Source organism: Staurois parvus, unplaced genomic scaffold (genome assembly GCF_062004578.1).
Source record: "Staurois parvus isolate SC_StPar_1 unplaced genomic scaffold, SC_StPar_1.0 ptg000173l, whole genome shotgun sequence".
NCBI lineage: Eukaryota > Metazoa > Chordata > Amphibia > Anura > Ranidae > Staurois > Staurois parvus.
The window spans coordinates 4,153,117-4,170,469 of NW_028317969.1; the positions used below are offsets into that span (position 1 = coordinate 4,153,117).

The 17,353-nt window shown below is 42.9% G+C and overlaps 1 protein-coding gene across 9 annotated transcripts in view; it reads left to right on the forward strand.

Moving 5' to 3' along the window:
• DLG2 (discs large MAGUK scaffold protein 2) overlaps window positions 1-17,353 on the forward strand; it is a 2,035,798-nt gene that overhangs the window by 1,400,766 nt on the left and 617,679 nt on the right. For all 9 annotated transcript variants that reach the window (XM_089676759.1, XM_089676760.1, XM_089676764.1 and 6 more), the window contains one exon: window positions 7,369-7,525. In XM_089676759.1, coding sequence (XP_089532885.1) covers window positions 7,369-7,525 — 157 coding nt within the window. The remainder of the gene's footprint in view (window positions 1-7,368; window positions 7,526-17,353) is intronic.

Here is a 17,353-nt window from a genome sequence, read left to right on the forward strand (position 1 = left end):
GTGTGAGCTGAAAAATCATCTGCTAGGCTTGATAATGCTGCTAATGTTTTTATAAATGTATGTTTTAATGTAACTGTGAAGCACTTTGGGCAACAACATTGCAATTAAATGTGATATATAAATAATGAAAAGTTGAAATACATTTCTCACTCTATCATCTTGCCATGTGCACTTTTTAAATTTGATCAATCAATTGGTTAGTGTAATGTTTACTATCTTTACTCCAAATACTCCACACAGTTACTCTGCCCACTCCATAAAGTTACTCTGCCCAGTCCAACCTTTTCACAGTTACTCCAGCCACTCCAACCACACAACAGTTACTCCGCCCACTCCAACCACACAACAGTTACTCCAGCCACTCCAACCACACAACAGTTACTCCAGCCACTCCAACCACACAACAGTTACTCCAGCCACTCCAACCACACAACAGTTACTCCAGCCACTCCAACCACACAACAGTTACTCCAGCCACTCCAACCACACAACAGTTACTCCGCCCACTCCAACCACACAACAGTTACTCCGCCCACTCCAATCACACAACAGTTACTCCAGCCACTCCAACCACACAACAGTTACTCCAGCCACTCCAACCACACAACAGTTACTCCAGCCACTCCAACCACACAACAGTTACTCCAGCCACTCCAACCACACAACAGTTACTCCGCCCACTCCAACCACACAACAGTTACTCCGCCCACTCCAACCACACAACAGTTACTCCGCCCACTCCAACCACACAACAGTTACTCCAGCCACTCCAACCACACAACAGTTACTCCAGCCACTCCAACCACACAACAGTTACTCCAGCCACTCCAACCACACAAAAGTTACTCCAGCCACTCCAACCACACAACAGTTACTCCAGCCACTCCAACCACACAACAGTTACTCAGCCCACTCCAACCACACAACAGTTACTCCAGCCACTCCACCCACACAAAAGTTACTCCAACCACACAACAGTTACTCCATCCACTCCAACCACACAACAGTTACTCCAGCCACTCCAACCACACAACAGTTACTCCGCCCACTCCAACCACACAACAGTTACTCCGCCCACTCCAACCACACAACAGTTACTCCAGCCACTCCAACCACGCAACAGTTACTCCACCCACTCCAACCACGCAACAGTTACTCCAGCCACTCCAACCACACAACAGTTACTCCAGCCACTCCAACCACACAACAGTTACTCCAGCCACTCCAACCACACAACAGTTACTCCAGCCACTCCAACCACACAACAGTTACTCCAGCCACTCCAACCACACAACAGTTACTCCGCCCACTCCAACCACACAACAGTTACTCCGCCCACTCCAACCACACAACAGTTACTCCAGCCACTCCAACCACACAACAGTTACTCCAGCCACTCCAACCACACAACAGTTACTCCAGCCACTCCAACCACACAACAGTTACTCCAGCCACTCCAACCACACAACAGTTACTCCGCCCACTCCAACCACACAACAGTTACTCCGCCCACTCCAACCACACAACAGTTACTCCGCCCACTCCAACCACACAACAGTTACTCCAGCCACTCCAACCACACAACAGTTACTCCAGCCACTCCAACCACACAACAGTTACTCCAGCCACTCCAACCACACAAAAGTTACTCCAGCCACTCCAACCACACAACAGTTACTCCAGCCACTCCAACCACACAACAGTTACTCCGCCCACTCCAACCACACAACAGTTACTCCAGCCACTCCAACCACACAAAAGTTACTCCAACCACACAACAGTTACTCCATCCACTCCAACCACACAACAGTTACTCCGCCCACTCCAACCACACAACAGTTACTCCAGCCACTCCAACCACACAAAAGTTACTCCAACCACACAACAGTTACTCCAGCCACTCCAACCACACAACAGTTACTCCGCCCACTCCAACCACACAACAGTTACTCCAGCCACTCCAACCACACAACAGTTACTCCGCCCACTCCAACCACACAACAGTTACTCCAGCCACTCCAACCACACAAAAGTTACTCCAACCACACAACAGTTACTCCATCCACTCCAACCACACAACAGTTACTCCAGCCACTCCAACCACACAACAGTTACTCCGCCCACTCCAACCACACAACAGTTACTCCAGCCACTCCAACCACACAACAGTTACTCCAGCCACTCCAACCACACAACAGTTACTCCAGCCACTCCAACCACACAACAGTTACTCCAGCCACTCCAACCACACAACAGTTACTCCACCCAGTTACTCCGCCCACTCCAGTTGTAGACTACTGGTGGAGGCAAGAACACTTCACACAATTTACATAGAAATTGTAGCTTTTCTAGTTATTATTATTATAATAATACAGGATTTATATAACAGTTTGCTCAGCTCTTTACAATATAACGGGAGACAATACAGCAACAATACAGGGCCCTGCTCCTCGGAGCTTACAATCTAGGAAACCCAAAACCAAAAAATCAAAATGTTTAATGCAACTTACCATTCATTAGATGTGGTGGCTGCATTAGTTTTCTTTTTTTAGGCCTTTTCCCACTGCTTTCACCTGGTGATCTGGCCAGTAACACACCTCCTGTATTAGAGTGCCCCTACTTTGGATGAAGGAGCACAGGGGGCACAGCAGACAGGAGCATGGTCAATCTGGGGGGGGGGGGGGGATAGAATATATTTAAAAAATATATATTTTTAAAAATATATTTTTTTTAAATATATTCTGCAGATTTTTTTTACATATAAAAAAGTAATTTTAACATATATCTGTACATATATTTGTAAATATGTTCCAAAAATGTAGATTTGTATTTTTAAAGACATACAGTGTATTTGAAATGTATATTTCAAAATATTTTTCATATATTTTGTAATAAAAATGCATTTCAACATGCAGTGTGTATATATATATTTATTTATTGAAAAATATTTTGAAATATATTGAATATGGCCAAAATTTTATTATTGAAAAATATATGGCAATATATTTGGGAAGAATATTTTTAAAATATATTTTTCTTCCATGTGGGGTAAGCCGCATGGATTTCTCTCCTCTTTGAAATTCCCATGGCTTTCTTTCCTCTCCTTGCAGGGATGACAGTACAGGCTAAACAACTTTTAATTGGTCAGCACTGCCTCCTTGCAGGGATGACAGTATGGGTTGGATGGCTTCTGATTGGTCAGCACCGTGACAGTGCTGACCAATCAAAAGTTGCTTAGCCTGTACTGTCATCCCTGCAAGGAGAGGATACAAAGCTGTGGGGATCTCAAATCCCTGTGGCTTTCTCTCCTCTCCTACAGCTGAGAATCCGGAGCATCTGTCTGATAGCCGACACCAAGGTATACAACCCCACACGTCCTTCTCTCCCACTCCCCGATCAGCATGGGATCAGTGCAGGAAGGTTTCCCACACCTCTCCTGTGTGAACTCGGACTATGACAAGCCTGGGATCACACAGGAGCAGTGGGGAAACTGTATGCGATTGGGACAGCAATCGCATTCCTGTTCAAATTGCATGCTATTCTTTGTGGTGCATTTGCCCCATACATTTTGCATTGACGCAAATCACACCAAAAAGTATTGGTACTGAGACTCGCCAATCAAAAAAATGGTATCGGTGCATCCCTAGTATCAACACTTTAACTGCTGCATATGCAGGAGAGCTTGTTCTCTTGAAAAGCAACAGGCTTACCGGCCAGATCACCAGGTGACAATAACAAAAAAGTCTAAAAAAGAAAACGAATTCAGCCATCACATCTAAGAATTGGTATACTGCAATATAGTAAATGTTTGCATTGGGGTTTAATATCGCTCTAAAAGAGTATAGACTGTGAGGCTGCATCTGTCCAACGCCGGCTCTGCTGTGAGAACTGAGTGATCAAACATCTCTGATTGCTCAGGTCTCCCCTCTGCTCTGGGCAGAGATCTATGACTGTCAGTCGCCGGCTCTCTGCTCTGCCTCTAGCACCCATTGGAGTGCTGGGCTGTGGGGGGGGGGGGTTGGAGGGGCTGGTTCAGGCTTCTCGGTGGATCCCTGAGAGGCTGAACCAGGTGCCAGTCCAGGCTTCATGATGGATCCCAAACATATGGTCAGAATCTATTCAGAGCCTGGACGTCAGCAGGCAGCAGGTCACAGGGGTGCAGAATGAACTGCCCTCCTGTGATCCACACCCAAAATATTGTACTTCTCCTTTAAGTAAGCTGCGATATGTTAAATGTTTGTTTATGGGTTTATTACCGCTCTAATTGTGCATTTATTCCAGAGCGGACCAAGTCGTTTTAGTTTTACTAGATCTCTGAGTCCTCTCTTTCTTCTTCCTCCTTCTCTCAACCTCTTTCTTTTCTGCTTTTTTTTATTCATCTCTCTTTTCTAAACACATTCAGTGTAAATTCTCAGAAAAAAAGAAAAAAAACAACAACACCCCAACAAAAGCTGCACATACAGGGGCGGAGCTGTCACGCTGACAGCTCGAGAGGAGAGCAGAGCCGGTAATCGGCTTTCCGCAGAGGGGACATGTACACTGATCATCAGGGCACTAATGATCAGTGTGCCCTGATGATCAGTGTGGCCCCAAAAGTGCCACCTGTCAGTGCTCATCAGTGCCATGTGCCAGTGCCCATCAGTGCCACATCAATGCCACATATCAGTGCATACCAGTGCACATCAATGCCACATATCACCTGCTTACCATCTTACCTGCCTTTCAATGTCACCCATCAGTGCCAGTCAGTGCCACCTATCAATGCCAATCAGTGCCATCTATCAGTGCTGCCAATCAGTGCCACCTATCAGTGCCAGTCAGCGTTGCCTATCAGTACCAGTCAGTGCCGCCTAACAGTGCCAGTCAGTGCCGCCTATCAGTGCCAGTCAGTGCTGCCCATCAGTGCCGCCTATCAGTGTCATGTATCAGTGTCATGTATCAGTGCTGCCTTTCATTGCCCATCAGTGCCACCTATCAGTGTCCATCAGTGCAGCCTATCAGTGCCCATCACTGCAGCCTCAACATCAGTGAAGGAGAAAAATCACATATTTACAAAAACTAAGAAAAAAGTTTTTTTTTTTCAAAATTTTCTGTGGTTTTTGGTTTGTTTAAGAAAAAATAAAATCCCAGCGGTGAATAAATACCACCAAAATAAAGTTTTATCTGTCTCAAAAAAATGGTAAAAAATTCATATGAGTACAGTGTTGCATGACCGCACAATTGTCATTCAAAGTGTGATAGTGCTGAAAGCTGAAAATTGTCCTGGACAGGAAGGGGGTAAAAGTGTCCCCTTAAGAGAGCTGGACAGGGCCATAGAAGTTCCTTAACCCATCAGCAGGACCGGTATCTGCTCCTTTGTGCAAGGAGGAACAGGATGAACACTGCCAGAGCCCTACAAAATGACCTCCAGCAGGCCACTGGTGTGAATGTCTCTGACCAAACAATCAGAAACAGACTTCATGAGGGTGGCCTGAGGGCCCGACGTCCTCTAGTGGGCCCTGTGCTCACTGCTCAGCACCATAGAGCTCGATTGGCATTTGCCATTGAACACCAGAATTGCAGGTCCATCACTGGCACCCTGTGCTTTTCACAGATGAGAGCAGGTTCACCCTGAGCACATGTGACAGACATGAAAGGGTCTGGAGAAGCCGTGGAGAACATTCTGCTGCCTGTAGCATCGTTCAACATGACTGTTTTGCTGGTGGGTCAGTGATGGTCTGGGGAGGCATATCCATGGAGGGACACACAGACCTCTACAGGCTAGACAATGGCACCCTGACTGCCATTAGGTATCGGGATGAAATCCTTGGACCCATTGTCAGACCCTACACTGGTGCAGTGGGTCCTGGGTTCTTCCTGGTGCACGACAATGCCCGGCCTCATGTGGGGAGAGTATGCAGGCAGTTCCTGGAGGATGAAGGAATTGACACCATTGAATGGCCTCCAAGCTCACCTGACCTAAATCCAATAGAACACCTCTGGGATGTCATGTTTCAGTCCATCCTACACCATTAGGTCACACCTCAGACTGTCCAGGAATTCAGTGATGTCCTGGTCCAGATCTGGGAGGAATACCCCAGGACACCATCAGTTGTCTCATTAGGAGCATGCCCCAATGTTATCAGGCATGCATATAAGCACATGGTGGCCATGCAAACTACTGAGGACCATTTTGAGTTGGACTCACCTGCAACATCATTTTTCACTTTGATTTTTCTGGGTGTCTTTGAATTCAGTCGTCTGTAGGTTGATCATTTTTAAACAATGGGGCATCCTTACGCTCCTAACACATTATCCAGTCCATATCATTATAGATATACAGCATATTTTCCCGATTGAGATCTGATGTGTTTTCAAAGTGTTCCTTTAACTTTTTTGAGCCGTGTATATAATAGAGACTGACTCGTTTTGAGGGAAACTCTCATCGTATCAGAGGTCGCTCCATCACTTCAGAGGCCTATTCATGTCAAAGTCCCACCTATACATGAGAGCCCCCCACTTCATATCAAACCTCCCTCCCATGACAGGGTCCCCCATCACATTACAGTCTACCCATTACATCAGAGTGTCCCATCAACACAGAGTTCCCCCTTCACAGAGTTCTTTTATCCATCTCTGATCCAGGGTAGACCGGGTTTAGTACACACAGCACCCTGAGTGAACCCAAGTGTCCCTTGGTTGAAAAACACTGGCCTAAACTCTGTGCTTCTGGTAAAACCAATGAAATATGATCTTCTGTTTGTAGGACTGTATTTTACTATAACAGGGTATTAGACCATACTTGCCAACTTTCTGAGATGGGAACGAAAGACACCTATTAGAAAAAGTATATAGGCATGAGACACACCCCCTGCCATGCCCCCCCCCCACCTTAAAGGAGAATTACACACAAAAAATGTGATAAACCCAGAATTCGTTTTTTGCCCACTACTATTCCTTTATATTGGCTTTGGAAATATCCAAGTGAAGCAATTTAGAAATTGGATGAAAGGTTTAGAACTGTAAAATACTTTTTTGACAGATAAATAGTGCATTTTATATACAACTATATTGATCAGAACGAAATGAGGGACAAGATAGGAGGAAAGAGGGACAGTGTGACTTTGTTGAAAATGAGGGACAAAGATGAGGAAGGAGGGACAGAGGGACTTTGTTCCAAATGAGGGACAATCCCTCTAAATCAGGCCCAGTTTGGAGCTATGTAATAGACTGTAGTTTTTTTTTTTTCTTGATCTAGGCCTGATGTCAGGAGGTCAGTATACACTGTGTAAAGCTCTATGTAATTTTCAGTATTATGTAAATGTGTGGAAATGAATGTTGCATAAATATAAGGTAAACAGAAAAAGTTATATGTATTTGTTTTTACAGGGAACCTCGAAAAGTTATATTGCACAAAGGCTCCACGGGGCTGGGCTTTAACATTGTTGGAGGAGAAGATGGGGAAGGAATCTTCATCTCCTTCATTCTGGCAGGAGGACCAGCAGACCTCAGCGGGGAACTCCAAAGAGGAGACCAGATATTATCAGTATGTATCTAAACAGAGAGCAGAGGAAGGACGCATGTTTTGGTTCAGTTTTAGTTAAAATGTGTTGTGTAATCATTATTTGCCTCCTGTTGGGATGCATGGTTACTATGTGTACTCCTCAACCCATTCATGCCTGGGCATGGGAGCAAGTCCCTTAAGCAAATTGAGACCCTCTGGGCCTATTTATCCTTGGGATACCCAGGGACTTTGGCTTATGCTTTGGCTCACCCCTTCACATGAGGTCATCCCTTTAGAAACATGTAACCTGGCCATAGCCATATTTTACATTCCAACTATAGGCCTTACAGTAGTGAGTCCCACAGCAGCCCACTCGCTCATAAGTTTCCAGGAGGTGTTCCCAATAGAAGTTAGGCGGAAGAAGATTCTGGACGCAGAGAACAATTTCAATGCTTTATAATCAATGAATTTCATATATGGACGCTTCATTCAGCCTGGTCCCTGGCGACAGCACAACCATGGTTGTAAACAGTCAGAGGAAATTGAGATGAGAGCCAGTTCAAGGTCTAGCTATACATTTAGGGGATTGCCAGAGTGCCACATCTCATAACCAAGGCATGTGAGTAATTCCTTAATCCTGAACCTCTCCTTGATTGCCCATCTCTTCCCCTCACAAGGGGGAGCTCCAGAATATGGGTCCTCAAAGATTACATCTCTGCTTTCTTGGTACTGACAAAGCTTCCCATGACCAATAGAGGCAGAATTCTGTCCCACTATTTATATATAGTCCTACCATGGCAAGGACAGGGCTGGCATTAATTCTAAATGACCATTCTCATCACTGCAATCTTGCACATGAGGACCTCTATGACTTCTATGGAATGTGTGCTACCTATAAATCAAACCGGACATTTGCCAATTGCCTATTCTATTCTATTAACACCGGCACCATCTTGTGATCCAAAAGGGGAACTACAAGGGGCACATCCATGGCTTTACCCTGCATTTGTTTTTAAATGTTTCATATAATTTTTTAATCAAACATGAACATATGAGCCTTCAAAGTGCTCCAGAAATAAGCACATGTGTAAAAATATGTCACTCATTCTGTGGTTCTTACTTTTTGGTATTCAGTGCAAATATTTATTTTTTGTTTTAGTTTTGCATAGAGTCAGGGAAGTTTTTCATAGACAATTTTTTAGGACATGAATTCTGATCACTTTGGAGAGATTTCCTCTCATTTATGTCTGTGTCTTCAGGACAGGAAGTGAAGGGAAATCTCTGGAGAGTAATTTTTAACCCTTTATTACCGTATTTAAAACTAAACAAGTTTTGGATTGACACTGTGAAATATATTTAACCCAACCCCTAAAATCTTGGAAATTGAATTAATATGGCCATTTGACAATATCATTGACAATATCTCCAGCCAAAGCTGATTAGAGAAGCATTGGTAGCTTCCCTCCAGGTTCATCCTTGCTCTTCAGTAATGCCTGATAAAAGGTACTTAGCCAACTGTGTATATAAAGATGGAAACAACAGTACTGTTACATTCCTGCAGACTCTTTGCAGCCACTTTCTGTCTGCATGCACTCCATCGATAGCTGCAAGGCATTTCTCGGGGCAGGTGTCCTGAAGGTGACAACAACGGACCATGCTTGCATAATATGAGTTAAAACAGCCACTTGTAGTCTCCATTCCCACATAGAAGAAAAATATATTTGAAATATGTTTTAAAAATATTTTTAAAATATTCTTCCCAAATATATTGACATATATTTGAAATACTACAATTTTGGTCGTATTCAATATATTTCAAAAATATATTTCAATGCACATACACACATATATATGTTTTGCATTGTATTGGTATTGTTCTGTCACATGTTCTGTCCCCCTTTGTAATGTACAGCGCTGAGCAAACTATTGGCGCTTTATAAATACTGTATAATAATTATATATATATATATATATATATATATATATATATATATATACATACTGCATGTTGAAATGCATTTTTTTATATTACAAAATATATGAAAATATTTTTTAAATTATATATTTTTTAAATATATGCTTCAGATTTTTTTTAACATATAAAAAGTAATTTTAATATATATTTTTACATTTTGTAAATGTATTCCAAAAATGTAGATTAAATGTATCTTTAAAGACAAACAGTATATTTGAAAATGTATTTTTAAAAATATTTTTCATATATTCTGTAGAAATATATTTTGAAGTATATTGAATACGGCCAAAATTGTAGTATTTAAAATATATGTCAATATATTTGGGAAGAATATTTTAAAAATATATTTCAAGTATATATTTCTTCAATGTGGGTTGAATGCCCATGAGAGAATAAAGGAGCAAAGGATCCATTTTTGTGTGGTGGTCTATTGTTGCTGGGGAGGTCTTTTGTTGCTGGTGGGGTTTCTATTGTTGATGGGGGTCAATTGTTGCTGGAAGAGATCTCCTGTTGAGGGAGAGGTCTATATTTTTCTGGCTGCTGCAGTGTTCTATTGATGCTGGCTGCTTGGAGTTCTGTTGTAGCTGCTGGGGTTTATTGTTGCTAGGATGGTATTTTGTTTTGGGGGTCCATTTTGCTGGAGGAATCTATTGTTGCTGGGGGGGGGGTCTAATGCTGCTAACTGTGGGGGATCTATTTTTCTACTTTTCTTGTTATCATTACCAAATACACATTTTTTAGCACCACAAAAAGATACTTGGCTCTGTATTCTTTAAAAGGAATGGTACTGGAAGGTGGGTAGGGGTTGAACCAAGTGAACTGAAGGTGCTCGGAGGTGTGTAGGGGGGCGGTAACAAGAAGTGACTCAGAAGAGGGGGAGTTCCTGCACCTATTTGTTAAAAAAAAAACCAATAGACCATTTGGTATTTTTTCTACCGTCACTATGACAGCAGTAAAAACCTGACAGTAGTTTGAAACCCTGGCCAAATCTAAAAGGCTAGATTGCCTTTAGTTGTGCTTCATTTTCCCGAACAATATGGCTACTGTGAGCCCACCCTTTTAATAAAGGGCTACTGGGTTATCTGTCTTTTCAGATTATTAGCTCTTGTGACTCAGCTGACCAGGGGCTCTGCATAATGGGTTGTTTCTTATTTCCAACAGCAAACCTGTGAAGTTTTTGCAATTTTCAAAATTAGCAAACCCGGAGGTGTTGCCTAGCTTTCTGAATCCCAGCAGAAGAAGTAGTTGTGACCAGTGGTGTAATTTGGTTTTGTGCTGCCCTAGGCAAAAAAAAAAAAAACGGACGACCTCCCTTCCCCCAGGGGGAGAGCCTGACAACGACCAACACCACCCCCCTTCCAGCCCCCTGGAGAGAGCCTGACATTGACCAACAACACCCCTGCTCCCCGCCCAAGAGAGCCTTCCACTAAATTACAACCGCCCCCTTCCCGGCGAGAGAGAAAGAAACTCACCTTCTCAGTTCCGGACATCCTTGGGACCAAGAGTCGGGCTCTGCATACACCATTAAGCTGTGTGCAAAGAAACAAACAGAGGGCGCATGGGCCTAGTGCATTACCATCTAAAAATGAGATTTATTGAATAATAAGTAGTATACTCACAAAAGAATAAAATCAAAGGCACATCACAAAAAAGACAGCATGGTCCAATCTCCCTAGATGGTGGCTGTTGGGGAACTATAGGCCTCCAAATGTCTGATGCGTTTTGAGGCAGAACCTCTTCCTCAGAGCCTAGAAGGTAGCTGGGAACCATACAGGGGTGTATTTACCACAAGGCACTTGCCTAGGGTGGCATTTTTCAGGGGGGCAGCACCTCCCCCCCAGAAGAAGGGATGAAAGAAGGGACATGCATGCCATAGGAACCAGGTGGGATCCGAGAGAGGCTGCAGGCTGCTTGATGGTGTATGTAGAGCCCGACTCTCGTTCCTGGGGATGTCCAGAGCTGTGAGTGTCTTACTCTTTATTGCTGGGGGGGTAGTGGAAGGCTCTCCCAGGTGGGGGGCAGGGGTGTTGTTGGTCAATGTCAGGCTCTCTCCATGGGAGGAGGAAGGGGGGGTGGTGTTGATTGGTGTCTGTGGGGGCTGATGATTTTTGTGTTGCCTAGAGCAGCACAAAACCTAAATACACCACTGGAACCATAGTCATCACTTTGCCCAGGCACATACCAAAAAACTACATTTTCATTTTTATTGTACTCCACTGTTGCCGCCTCCTTTAACTCCACCTGCTCCGATACTTGCACATTATGCAAACTCACTTGGCTGTTTGCTTTCCTCCAGAACTGATCAATTCAGCACTTTCCATCTGCTGCCACCATCTTCTTCCACTTTTCTTCTGGGTTCCCATTGCTGTCATTAGCCATCAGGCATTGTCAGGAATCTAGGAGTGACCAGAAAGGTGTGGACTGACACAGGGAAACGCAGGTTTCAGGTATAGTATAATAATACAGTTTATTATTAGCCACCCAGATATATATATATAAACGCACAGTGAACAAACCAACCTTCCACTAATCTTAGGAGGTGCAGGAATACAGGCGTAGTCAGGGCTGGAGAGGTGGAACGGTCAGGCCGGCCGTAGGGTTCTGTAATGACCGTTTGGTGGTACCTCTAGTGGTCCCCAGGACAGGATTCCCCAGGGCGCGGAGTCTAAGTCCCAGTCTGCTTATTCACCAGGGCCCCTAATGGTGGGGATGGACTTGGAGCAGACAGGAACCAGGTCGCGGCCCCTGAGTACACCTGCTAGTGGTAGAGGGATCCGCCAGAGGTATGTGCAGGTACGGCTGGATCCGTGCAGGATGGATGGATGGCAGAGTAGTTAGCGTGGTCAGACGGGCCAAGTCAGCAACGTGCAGGCAGCAAGGTACCAAAGGAGCAGGCAGAGAATGGTCAAGGTCACAAGCCGGGTTCAGTAACTCACGGGCAGCGCGGTACAGGGGATCAGGCAGAAGGATGGTCAGGCAAGCCAGGGGTTCAACAGGAGACAGTCAGCAGAGGTCAGGATCAAGCCGGGTCAGCAACGAAGCAGGAACACAAGATACCAGGTACAGAGGCTCATGGGAAAACATACACCAAGGCCCAGATCACAGGCCTGGTCATGCCTTAAATACACCTTTCTGCAATCATTCCCAGGTTTGGCTGATTGCAGAAGTGAGCTTCTGGCTGCTGAGAGCACCCGCTGGTCAGCTCTGGTACTGCAGCCTACACGGCAGGTGAGTCCCACCACCAGTGCTGAGTCCATTCCTGACAGGCATGTAGTGATGATGTAAGCCCTGCGCATGCACCCAGTAGTTACCCCAGTTGCCCCAGAACCCAGTTTATAGATACCAGGATTGAGCTGGGGGTGTACACTGCACTGCACATGTACGGCAAACAGTGTACACTAATAAAAAAAAGCTAGGAGAGCAGCGAAAGGTTTTTTCTTTAGAGGAACATACACACAAAGTAAAAAAAAACCCTACAAACGGAAAAAACCTGTAAAATAAGACTCACCTTTCCATAAGCCTTAGATGACAGAACACCACCCTGTTCATAAGAAACCTTCATGTGAAATCCACATGAAAGTTGACACTTCTGGTAGCGTTGATAAACCGAGTCACCTGCCACTCTCAATGGCTCCTCAAAGGTCAGCGGAGAAACCAATAGGGCGGTAGGACACCTTGATCGACTTTCTGACACTTCTGGAAGTGTCAGTTTCCAAGGAGAATGTAAAGTGTATTTATAAAAAAAACGTGCATAGCTGTCTGAATCTGCATGTACATGTGTTCTGTGCAAACTAGGCAAATACGAATGTTGTTTAGGCTTTTTTCCCTTCTAAACGGACGTTCCTATCATTTTTGCGGTAGTAAAATACTGCACTATGGCCACTAGTTGGAGCTGAGGAGAATAAGGAATACATACATCTTTGTAACAAGAGTTTAACAATTCTAGAGAATGCTAAAAAAAAATGTAATGAATGGTATGCAGTAATTTACTACTGCAAATAACATAATAATATTTGTTCATTTGTTCGAGTAGAAACAAGTCGCTAACCATAACTTAATGGGGCCTTCAAGGTGTTTCATAGACACTTATAGATTCCAAACACTAAAATATCTTTCAGTATTGATTCACAGTCCTTAACCCCTTACTGCCTAAGGGTAAAACAAATCTTACTGCCTAAGCACAATTCTGCAACGTTGACACGTGTTAATAAAACTGTACATATCATCACAACTACTTTGTACATCCAGGTGAATTATACTTTGGTTTTTTTCAGGACAAATTTGGCTTTCATTTCGTAGTAAATGGTAATGGATATCTCCTGATTTTTTTTATTATCAAAGGAAAACTGGCCCAAAATAGTAAAAAAAAAAATTTTTTTTTATTTAGCTGTGTGTTTCTTGTACTACCATAACCTACCACCAAAGAACAATCCAAAATAAATTCTCCAGCTCTTGACGATCGCAGCGATACCATATATGTGTATGTTATTTGTTGTTTGTACCCGGAGTACAGCCCAGAAACAATACTGTGCATTTTGTTTTTGTCTTTTTTTTTTTACCTAAAACACACTGACAATAACACACACCAATTTTTTTTAATCGTGACCTTGACCTTTGACCCTGATCTTGACCTAAACACTTACCCTGGCACTGAACTAGATCAAACCTTGATCTAGGTATTTTTTCTTTATTTTTTTAAATATTTATTTAATTATTTATTTATTTGCAAACATTTTTTCCCTCTATGCCAGGAGTTAGAGAGATACATTGTATCTCTCTTCTCCATTTTTAGAGAGAAAAAAAAAACAAAGAGGCTGCACTATGACTGATCACTGTGATACCCAATCAGAGGCTATCACAGCGATCATGTGACCCAGAATTGGGTCCCGATCCGTTAGAACGGGACCTGGTGCTCTCAGTTACACTGCGGTCTTTGTGCTGGGAGTGTGCCATGTGGCGCGCTCCCAGCAGAAAGACAGGTACTCAAATATGCAGCCCCATGGAAAAAAGCCCAGTTCTGCATATTTGTGTTACATCGGCATCAATGGGTTAAAAATCAAACATACTGTATGCTGGTAGGTTAATTGGATCCTGTCTAATGTAGCCCTAGTATGGATATGTATGATTGCGAGTTAGGGATCTTAGACTGTTTGCCCCTTAAGGGTTAGGGGCTGACGTAAATATACAGTGAGTGGGCCAAAATCCCTGTTGCAATGTGTGCAAACCTGGTCAAGAACTACAGGAAACATTTGACCTCTGTAATTGCAAACAAAGGCTTCTGTATCAAATATTAACACTGATCTTCTTAGGTGTTCAAATACTTATGTTCAGCAGTGCAAGACAAATACATTCTTTACAAATCATACAATGTGATTTCCTGAATTTTTTTAAAAAAATTCTGTCTCTCAGAGTGAGAATGCACCTACAATGTGAATTTCAGACCCCTCCATGATTTCTAAGTGGGAGAACTTGCAAAATCGCAGGGTGTTCAAATACTTCTGTTCCTCACTGTATATATATATATATATATATATATATATGCGGAAAGTAATAAATAAATATACAATTACTGTATAGGACTGCAAATAAGTAACCGCTGAAAACCTTTAAAACCCAATAGGCTATGGTTAACAAGCTCCAAGGAGCAGTATTGTTGCTGTATCGTCTCCCATTATATTATAAAGCGCTGAGCAAACAGTTGGCGCTATATAAATCCTGTATTATAATACTAAGAATAATAATAGGGGGTGTGGTGTCTGAAAAATTCTCCTGATAGCAAAATACAGAGTGAATAAAGTATTTGTTCAGAAGAGAAAATATCCTAAATAGCATTCTTTTTTTGCCCAATCCTCACATAATTCACTGGACAAATCACTATGCGACTTTTTTTTTTATCAATAGACTTCTTTGTGTTTTTTAAAAACAATGAACAATTAGCATGACTTCATCAAACAAACATCAACAAATCACTTTATTAAATTTAAAAAGCATGTAAATATTATTTTGTTTAGCTTTTTTTTTTAGTAGTGGTAACATGACCTCTATACCCTCTCTTCCTCCTCAATTTCCAAGGGGTGAGGGCAGAGACTACTAATGATGATCGCTAGCATCTGCTGATACTACAAATCCCAGGAGCCCTTTAGAGCCCTGAATGTCAGCGAATCATGTGGTTTGCTTTGGTTTGCTTTTAAGGTCACTTTGTGGTAAAAGCAAGGAAGCATAAACCCCTGTAGTGTATTAATGTGATTTGGTAAACAAAAATTATATACATACAAACTGCCTACAATTGTAGGAAGACAATATACAGCACACAAAGTGTTGCAGATATACAGTACATGCAGCACACATGCACACCCTACCTACACTTGAGCATGAACAGTGGTCTATGTACAATAGGAATATGTTAAAAGTGAATTAGCTCAGGTTATAGCGGCTTCACAATCTCCGTAGGCAATCAGGGCTCCCGGCTATTCAAATGTTTTCAGACATTGGTCTCTCTAATTGGGTAGCTTTATCATCATCCCCAGGTGAAGTTCCTTCTTTGGTCATCTTGTGGTGTTGGAGGCCCCTGGCACAGTCCTTACTTGTTGTTGTGGAGCCCTTAATTCCAGCTTATGCTGTTGGCCTTTTATTTTGAAAGTTTAACCATTCCCATGTGGGTGTGGCCATTGGTGTATTTAGGTTTTGTGCTGCCCTAGGCAACACAAATTTTTTTTGCCCCCACGGACACCAAGAATGACACTAATCTTCATCTCCGGACATCCTTGGGAATCAGAGTCAGGCTCTACATACACCATTAAGCCGCCCACTTGGTTCCCATGGAGCACGTGTCCCTTCTTTCATTTCTTCTTTTGGGGGGAGGTGCTGGCCCCCTGAAAAATGCCGCCCTAGGCAAGTGCCTTGTTTGCCTTGTGGTAAATATGCCCCTGGGTGTGGCCCTTTCTATCTACTTCTTATACCATATTTTCTATGAGCAAAAAACATTTCCAAACTCAAAGACTAGATGGCATTGTTGTATCATACATGCCATAGGTCAAATATGTCAAAATGTCAAGCTATTGTTGACCCTTATTGATATAGTTTTGCCCCAATGTTTGATATGTCTTCCGCTGTTACAGTGGAAGCAGCTAAAAAAGTGAATTAGATCAGGTTATAGCAGCTTCACCATCTCTGTAGGCAATCAAGGCTCCCAGCTATTCAAGTGATTACAGAAATTGGTCTCTCTCATTGAGTAGCTTTAGCATCATCCCCAAGTGAAGTTCCTTCTTTGGTCATCTTGTGGTTTTGGAGCCCCCTGGCACAGCCCTTAATTCCTGCTTAGCCTTCATTTCCAGCATATGCTGCTGACCTTTTATTTAGAAAGTTTAACCATTCCCATGTGGATGTGGCCCTTTCTATCTACTTTTCCTTCCATATTTTCTATGAGTAAAAACATTTCCCAACGCAAAGACTAGATGGCATTGTTGTATCATACATGCCATATGTCAAAAATGTCAAGCTATTGTTGACCCTTATTGATATAGTTTGGCCCCAAGTTTGACATGTCTTCCTCTGTTACAATGGGAGCAGCTAAAAATGTATACGTTGCCCAATCGACTAATTTGCATTCACCCAATATACAACAATAGTATCTATGTTTCATTGTATAAGAGGACAGCATGTGTAAACATTTCCAATAGCATTTGTTTGAGAAATGTTCACTCAACGTAGCTGATGTCTTCTTCTAAAACAAATATATTTTCTATGTAAGTCTGAGGAAATCTTAAAACATATGACACCGACCTGCTGCCAATTTCTACTCCCGATTGCCACAGTCCATCCTCCCTAAAGTTTGAAGGACAGTAAATTGGCCATTTGTTTAGAACGTTTGGAGACCCCATACCCTAGATGAATAT